At 35.9% G+C, this 9,573-nt stretch overlaps 1 protein-coding gene across 1 annotated transcript; it reads left to right on the top strand.

Annotated features, from left to right (window-relative positions):
- Positions 2,751-4,726, top strand: LOC109227181. The gene is made up of 2 exons (XM_019392240.1): positions 2,751-3,218; positions 4,080-4,726. The coding sequence occupies exon 2, from the start codon at positions 4,106-4,108 to the stop codon at positions 4,571-4,573; it is 468 nt and encodes a 155-aa protein (XP_019247785.1). The 5' UTR covers positions 2,751-3,218; positions 4,080-4,105; the 3' UTR covers positions 4,574-4,726.

Here is a 9,573-nt window from a genome sequence, read left to right as displayed (position 1 = left end):
ATATGCATATCTAATTACTACATTTTAGTCACAGAAGTAGGCCCTAAAGTAAAAGTAATTTCTGAAAAAACTATGAAATGATTTCAAAATAGACTATAAATGTAAAATGCGAGACCCACATTTTAATTGATAACGGTAAAAATTTATCCATACTCGATATTTTTTCTTTTATAAATAATACCATTAGTTATGTAAATTGAGAAGACAGTGATAAAAACTTAGCCACGGATATTTACATTAAAGTGCATGCGTATTCCCTCAATATTTCCATCCAATCAAATATTAAAGTAAAAGTACATATGTCTAGTGGTATATGCATTCTTAACGTAATTATCTTCGATGTATTATCATAAATCTACTTGTAGGTATGTATGCAGTGGCGGAGGCAGGATCTCCTTTAAGAGGGTTCAAAAAGAAAAAAGTTAAAAAAGATTGTAACTAGTGGGAATTGACCCTATGACTTTATAAAGATTTTGAATCCCCTTGACCACTAAGCTACACTTTTGGGTTGTGTCATAGGGATTCAAAACTTAATATATAGAGGTAAAAAACAGATTTTGCCTTATATATGCAGTGTAGTTTTTCGTCGAAGGGAGTTCGGGTGAACCCCCTTCTGCCCCCCTAAATTCGCCCATGTATATATGTGTGTATATATATGTATACACACATATATACGTACATACATACATACATAATGACTGATTTCGAATTAGACGGATAACTTCAAAAATGGTCTCAATGTTAGAATCTGAAGAACAATAGTTCTATTGGTGATCCATTCAAAAGAAACTGGCCGCTTTGGTTTTGATTTGTCGATCGAGTGCGGAGGGTGCTACGCTCCTTTTCCTTTGTTCTTGTTAATGACCGCAGGGGTGAAGTGACATGTTTTAGTTGATCACCCTTCGTCTAAAAATTATACTGCGTATATAAGTAAAATATTAAATTTTAGAAGTATATAACATATTATGAACATTCTTTGTCGGAATTTTTTTTTTACTTTTTTTAAGTTTGAACACTCTTGAGGAAATTTCTAGCTTCGTCACTAAATGACCAGAAACCTCAACAAATGCTCCTGAGGCCATATTATAGATGCTCTGGATACAACCAACTAGGTGCATTGCATATTCCAACCTTAGTTTTATTTTTTAATTATCACTGGCCATTTCCGCTGGTTTTGATGGAAACTTTAGTTGTCTCCTGAGTTTGGATAAGGATATAAAGAAATCAGTGAAAGTTGCCTAAACCAATTGTTTCTCTCCATTTTTCCCAATCATAAAATATCAGTTTTTCAAGAATTCAATTTGGAATATTAATTTATGTATCTGCAACCATTTGTCCACCACATACATCCACACGTTCGATAACAATTATGTCTCGATCCCAAGCAAAATTAAAATTAGCTATGAATTTTTACTTTCAATGTCAATTGATTTTATCTCAACCGTCTAATAATGTACTACATTAGGAAAATTTCCCATAAACGTTGGTCCTACATTGAACATACTACCATGACTAAATTTTAATCTCAACTAATTGATACTAACCATATTTTTTTTTTTCGAGCCGTGGAAGCAGTCACTATCGCTTATTAGGGTTTGCTGTCTATATCACATTTTTTGAGATACGACCTTTCCCCTGTGCCTACGTGAACGCGCGATACCATATGCACTGAGCTGCCTTATGTACTGTATATCATGAAAAGTTTGTCACTGATGTAGTCAGGGGCGGAGCTAGAGTGCGCAGAGCGGGTTCGGTCGAACCCTGCATTTGTCTTAAATTTTTTACTGAATATATATAAAATATTAATTTAGAACCCGGTAACTTAAGACAATTAAAATATTGAAGTAGGGGTGTGCGTTCGATTTATCGATTCGATTTTGACCCTTATTGATAATTACTTATCGATTATCGATTTGTACATATCTTATCGTTATCGTTTCAATAAGGTTTCGATTTTTTCGATTTCGATTTATCGATTTTTGGGGCTTATCGATTCGGTTATCGATTACACCAATAAGAAAATTTGCGGGATTCCACGGAAAGTACATCGCTATAAACGCGCCTAACTAATATAGACCAAAAGAAGCTAAAATAAGACGAACACCGTTTATCACATAAAAATTGTGTCAACAAGCACATGCAACGAAACTAAAGTAAGGGATCAAATGTATGCCACCAACACTCCAACGGTATAAAAAAAAAACATCATCACGGCTAATTCTATTTTCCATTAATTTGAACTTCATTCCCTTGAGCTTTAAATATGATCATTCCTTAAATGTGGTAAATGAAATAATAGGGTTAGGGACTTAGGGTAAAGGAAAGGGTATTATAGAATAAGGGTAAAAAAAAATTAAAAAAAAATTAGTATTTCTTATTGGTTTATCGATAAACCGATAACCGAAGAGGACAAAATCGAAATCGAAATCGATAACTCGATAAGAAAAATTTCGAAATCGATAAATCGATAAACCGATAACAAATAATCGATTCGATTTATCGATAAACCGATTCGAATGCACACCCATATATTGAACCCATAAGCTTGAAATTCTGGCTCCACTTTTGGTTGCAGTGGAGCAAAATTATCTGTCTTGTGACAATTTGGCTTGTGTGGGCTTTCCCATGGACCCTTAATTTTCACTCTTTTTACTACTTTTTTATCTGTGGGCACTTATGGACTTTTATGTACCCAAATATTCCCCATGTTCCTTTTCAGTTATAAACCATTTTATAGTGAAATGGAGTTGAGGACACATAGTGGGAACTGAAATTTCATAAAAAACATAATTTTCTTTTAGCCTTTTTCTGCTTCAGTTTCCAGTTTTAATGCTATTTATTCATCTCTATATTTCCCTTTCTCCTTCTGATACTACAGTCTGTTTGTAGTATAAAGCACTTGGAAATCTGTGATCTTTCTTTGGATTTTTGCAAAAACCACAATAAAATAATTTCTGGGATTTCACACATTTCTTTCTGCCATCTTTTGAGAAAACTCAGAAAAAAAATTTCCCTTTTCTTTTTTTCTTTGGCCAAAAGTAAGGAAGGTTCTTGATACCAGAAAACCAGCTTTTCATCAGGAAAAGAAATAGGATTTTATCTATAAATATTTGGAAGGCTTGTTAGCTGCTTCTTGGTATTACAAAAGGATCAAAGCTATATACCTGACTGGATAAAGATTTTTTATAGTATCAGTATAATTCAGCATATTATAGTAGGTTAGTTATCTTTTTATCAGATTATCAATGTGTATTATTCTTCCGTCTATTTTTCTGGCTTTGAGATTGTTGTTACGATCTTTTTGGACCTATATGTTGATATTATTTGTTTCTACGGCTTCTTTTCATCTTTATTGAGTCGAGTGTCTATCGGAAAACTCTTTACCTTCTCAATGTAGGGGGTAAGGTCTCATATACGCTATCCTCGCCAAATTCCACTTATGAGATTCCACTAAATTGTTGTTGTTGTATCAATGCGTATTATAGCAATTTATCAATAATTATCTTACAAATGACTTGATTGTATAGATATTTTTATGTCAATGCATAAAACTTAAACTCATTTATTTTTAATTAGATTATCATTTAATGCATATTATAGTGAATTGTCATTATTAGCTTATGAATGATCTGATTGTATAGATATCTTTATATCAATGCTAATAGATTTTAAAGTCATTAAACAAAATCTAACCTTTTTCATATATTCTGACTACCTTACAACAACAACAACAATAATCCAGTAATAATCCCACTAGTGGGGTCTGGAGAGGGTAGAGTGTACGCAGATCTTACCCCTACCCATGAGGGTAGAGAGGCTGTTTCCGGGAGACCCTCGGCATATTCTGACTACCTTGTTGTCGCTATTGTTTGTTGCTTCTTTTTACTGTTTCTTGAGCCGATGGTCTATCAGAAACAATCTCTCTATCTTCACAAGATAGGGGTAAAGTCTGCGTGCACATTCCCTCCCTAAGCTCTTCTTATATGATTATACTGTCTTGGTTGTTGTTATGACCTTTTTCATATACATTCTTGAAATTTGGGAAATTTAACTCATGACAGAGTTTTATGTGGCTACAGGGCAATACAAAACAAAGGAAAAAACAATGGAAGATTTTCAAGAAGAAGATATATGGGCTATTAGTATGAAGGAAAGAAAAGGTTTTTCAGGTTCAGTGGTGAAGAGGAAATTAGCCACTGCTCCAAAAGTGATTCCAAGAGCTAAAACTACTGCTATTAACAGCCATGAATCTACAGTGCCACAGCAATCATCAGCTCCTGTTAATATTCCTGATTGGTCAAAAATTTATAACAAGAAAAAATCAAGTAGATTTTTGAAAAATGGTTCATGGGATAGTGATGAAAATTTTGTTCAAAATATTGTTGTAGAAGATGAAGATTGTGATGATTTTAGTGATGGAATGGTACCACCACATGAATATATAGCTAGAAGAGTTGCAAGAAGTCAAATTGCTCCTTTTTCTATGTGTGAAGGTATTGGGAGGACACTTAAGGGAAGAGATCTTAGCAAATTGAGGAATGCCATCTTAACCAAAACTGGTTTCTTGGAATAACATCATCATTTACAATTGTATGATTTTTTTTTTTTTTTTGTTTTTAAGAAAGTGATGTTTGGATCAATTTATAGGTATCTCGACTATTTTATCGTGTATCTGCTCAGAGTCGGATTCGGAATTGAAACTTAATGGGTTCGAACTTGCATTGAATTTATTATATTATTAAAATTATGAGTTCAGATCTAACATTTATTGAAATTTTAGTAGGTTTTTACATATATATTATGAGTTCAGATCTAACCTTTTGTTATATCTTGGGTTCATTTGTTGTTTAAAAATTAGTGGTATTTCGACAAAAACAAAAATATTCATCATTGGTTTGGAAAAACTTTCTTTCTTGAATTGTTATTTTACATCTACTTATTATATAGTAAATTATTTTATTTTATATTTAATGGAATCAAACTAATAGTTAACTAGCCATTAGACCTATATATAGAAGGTATTTTGCAATTGTACAAAGAATTCTTCTAAGTTATTCTTCTTTCTTCTAATCTTATCTTATATGCTAGGTATTCTTTCTTGAGTTTCTGTTAGTCCCGATTTCAGTTTATAACGGAAAGAGCTCGTTGAATTTTGGGGATACGCTTAATAATATTATTTATTGTGAAAGCAAAATATACTTAAGGATAGTATCCTTTACACACCTCAAGTTAAATCATATTCTCTATAAAAAATTCTAACGTTCACACCCATGCCCTTTAATAATCCACCTCGTATTTTTCCTTACCATTAACATGGGTCCACCATGATATTGACGGACTCCATATTTAAAATATCTCGAGAAAGAATGTCTAAATTCACCCATCTATTTTTGTTATAGTTAGCTAGTATTAGTACTCGCGCGATGCGCGGACACAAATCATGTCGGATTGTGATTTGGTGTCACGACCCAAATCCATCACGGGTCGTGATGGCGCCGGACACCGTTGTCAGGCAAGCCAACTAAATCACCAATTCAATTCTCTTTTAATAACTTTGAAAATCTAAGAGTTTTACTTCCATTTTTTTTTCATGTATAAATAGACCATCTCTGTTTCAATTCAAATTAAGAAATACTATTAATACACATCTTTCGAAAATCCATCCCAGAACCCGGTGTCATAAGTGCATGAGCAACTACCGATAAGAAAAATAAAATACAATATCTGTCACAAATATAGTGGACAAGGAATGAATAAATAAAGAACTAGAAGGGAACTACACTAGCTGCGGGTCGCCTCGAACAGTACAGCTCACCTAGTCCCCGGATCATCCGTGCTGCTATGCCCAGTAGGCCGCTAAAGTAACATATACCTGTGCAAGAAAAATGCACAGAAGTGTAGTATGAGTACGAAATCAACGTGTACTCAGTGAGTATCCCGCCTAATCCCGAAGGGGTAGAGACGAGATGGTCAACCTGGACACTCACTAGCGGTCCAATAATAATATACTAAATATATGAGGGAATCATGGATTATATATATACAGTTTTAACTCACAAAGATGTAAAATAGGCAATACACCTTCAACAAGTAATAAGGGATTTTCAAGTTTTACTCTTCTTTATTTTATCCATTTACATCAAGCCATGAAAGGCAATATCTTCATCTAAAATTTCTCATGCATCAATATACACAAATACCATGCGCAAATCATGCCGAGGCGGCGACCCGCTCCAACAGAAAAGAAATGTGCACTTGCCGAGGGTCGACGGCGCGCCTATAGATGCATCTATTTAATCTGTTGAGGCGTTCGGCCCGTTCCAAAATAAACACACCCAGATAGACAGTCAGTCAATAAGTCAACATGGAGCAATTATCCAAGAAAAGCCAACTCTCTTTAAATAATCTGAGGAAGCGAAGCTTAAGTCTTTTTAGAAATCCTTATATAAATTTAATGTGATTTAAACAATTCAAACCCTCAAAGGGTTCACAATTAATCCAAGTATAACATGCTCAATCAATCAAGTAAGAACTTATCAGGGAGTGTTTATCGATATATATATATATATATAAATTCTTCTTTTAACAAAATTTTTCAAGTAAGGTTAAATCTCTTTGGAAATTCATTTACAAATTCCATGTGACACAAGCAATTTGAGCTATCCAAGAATTTACAATTAATTCAAGTATTCATGCCTTTGGGTCCTAGCTACTCGGACAATAGCAAATAGTAGCTACGCACGGACTCTCGTCACCTCGTGCGTACCTAGCCCGTAAAAATAGGAGCAAATAACAAATTTAACTCACCTATGGGGTAAATTCCCCTCACAAGATTAGAAAGGAGACTCACCTCGCTCCAAAGACCCATAACCGGCATTCTACATTCTTCCGAAGGCTTGAACCGACGCACAATGCCCCAAAACTAACCATTTAAAGACAAACTAATGAGAACATGCTCAAATACTCGTTAACAATTCAAATTATACAAATTCCCAACTCCGCTTAGAGAAATGACCAAAATGCCCTCGGGCCCACATCCCGGAATTCGAAATTTTTTCGAAGATAAGGATTACCCATGACCTTAGGAACTCAAATATAAAATGTTGTCTTAATTCCATACTCAAAATCGTGGCTAAAATCCAAGATTATAATTTTCTAGGTTTTCAAGCAAAACCTCAATGTTTACTCTAATTTCCATGCATAAACCCATATATAATTGATATATTCAACTCAAAAGTGGTGGGGATAACATACCTCATCATTGACGACAAAATCCTCTCTTGAAGCTCCCCAAAAATCGCCCAAGCCATGAAGAAATGGGAGAAATGAACTAAATCCCACGATTTAAAACAAGGTTCTGCTTCCAGTCATTTCCGTTTCTGCGGAAGTCATGCCGCATCAGCGGTTCCGCTTATGCGGTCCAAAGGCCGCTTCTGCGGCTCCTTTCCATGCCGCCCTTTCTCGCTTCTGCGATGCCCCTTCGGCAGATGCGGTTCCGCTTCTGCGGAATTTCGACCGTATCTGCGGTCCTCAAGCTTTGGACCCAAAAAAAACCGCATCTGCGGCTTCCCGTTCGCTTCTGCGGTGCCGCTTCTGCGGTCAACCAACCGCAGAAGCGAAAACACCAGCAACCAGATGCCTTCAGCTCTCTTCCAAATTCCAATTTCGATCTGTTAACCACCCGAAATCCACCCGAGGCCCCCGGGACCCCGACCAATCACACCAACCAATCCCAAAACACATTAGGGTCTTGCTCGAGGCCTCAAATTACATCAAACAACGCTAAAATCATGAATCAACCCCCAATCCAAGCTTTATGAACGTTAGAACTTCCAACTTCTACTTTCGATGCTTAAACCTGTCAAATCACGTCCGATTGACCTCAAATTTTGCACGCAAGTCATATTTGACATTACGGACCTACTTCAACTTCCGGAATTGGATTCCGGCCCCGATATCAAAAAGTCAACCTCCGGTCAAACTTCTCTAAAGCCTTCAAATTTCTATCTTTAGCCAAATGGCTCCAAAATGACCTACGGACCTCCAAATTCACTTTTGATCGCGCTCCCAACTCCAGAATCACCATACAGAGCTATTCACAGTCTCGGAATCCCAAACGGACATCGATAACACTGAAACGCGCTTCAAGCCAAACTTATGAAATTTCTTCTAAAATACTAACTTCCACAACAGGCGCCAAAACACTCCCGGGTTATCAAAAACCCGAACCGGGCATACGCCCAAGTCTGAAATCATCATACGAACCTGCTGGAACCTTCGGATCCTGATTCCGAGGTCGTTTACTCAAAATTTCAATCCTAGTTCATTCTTTCAACTTTAAGCTTCTGAAATGAGAATTCTCTTTCTAAATTAACTTTGAACTTCCTAATACTTAATTCCGACCACACGTACAAGTCGAAATACTTGAAATGAAGCTGTTCATGGCCTCCGACTGCTGGACGGAGCGCTAGGACTCAAAACGACCGGTCGGGTCGTTACACAAACACTTTATACCCTTTTGAGTCTGTGCTGATTTCTTTGACATCCCCTCTTTTGGAATCGAGTTAGAGTCATCACATAAAAAAAAGAAAAAAATTCATGCCCTATAAGGTTTGTTTTAGAAACTTCATTCAAAAAAAATTCAAAAAGAAAAAAAAACAAAAAAAAACAAGGAAAGGAAAATAGCAGCAACAAAGAGTAGTCTTGTGAACTACGTTCGACCTGATTCTTGTCACCACAAGATACGTAGGCAGCCTTACGATTTGGTCCCACCAAATAAAATATTTCATAATTCCACGAAGTCGAGAATGAGACAGTGTTTCCTAGAAATTCCATCTCAAGAAAATAAACGGAAAAATAGATTCAAATTCCCTTGTTTTAGAAATTGGGGCAAAGTTTTTAGAATGGATTCCAAAAATTGTAAATAAATTAACCCCGTTGTCTTAGTTATTTTGAGCTTTTTGATATCCTTTCTTTCTAATCCTGTCCAAAAGCCACATTACAATCCAAAAAAGACCTCACAGATAATCTTTGAGAGTGCCGAGCTAGGCATGCCAGGAGCAAATGATGTTTTTAGTATGATCAATTCCTTGTCATCTGTAGAATCAGAGGAAATAGAAAGAAAAAGAACAAAATGAGAGAGCCCTATCGGTGAAAACCTTCGCAGGTACCATAAGGCGATGGTAAGTTGAGAGAAAGAATAAAATGAGAGATGCTTGATAGTGAAAACCCTTCGGGCACTACAAGTCGAATAAGGACCGTGAATCAGATAGGATAATCGGAGCATTGAAGCCCAGTTTCACGACTCAGAGGTACAACACGAGTTGAACATTAGACTTGCTTGACAAATTAGGCCACTTAATCCAAAGGTGCATGTCATGGTCATTAGAGTTGGTATCGACATCTGATAAGTTTCTACTTTGTAATTTTCTTGTTAGATATCATCTCTTTCCATTGTCCCTTACTCTGTTCCTTTTGTTTTGTTTACTTCCTCTTCTTGAGTCTCTTTGGTAAGAACAAGTGAGAAATGACTTCAAAATTTGCTACCAGCTTTCCAATTGCACAAAACGGAAT

This window comes from Nicotiana attenuata, chromosome 6 (assembly GCF_001879085.1).
Source record: "Nicotiana attenuata strain UT chromosome 6, NIATTr2, whole genome shotgun sequence".
NCBI classification, from domain to species: Eukaryota; Viridiplantae; Streptophyta; class Magnoliopsida; order Solanales; family Solanaceae; genus Nicotiana; species Nicotiana attenuata.
The sequence above is the reverse complement of the archived record's forward strand: the minus strand, read 5'-3'. Positions and strand labels throughout refer to the sequence as shown.

What these genes read in the sequence shown, in the direction of transcription:
- LOC109227181 (XM_019392240.1), top strand. Translation starts at nt 4,106, where the DNA reads ATGGAAGATTTTCAAGAAGAAGATATATGGGCTATTAGTATGAAGGAA.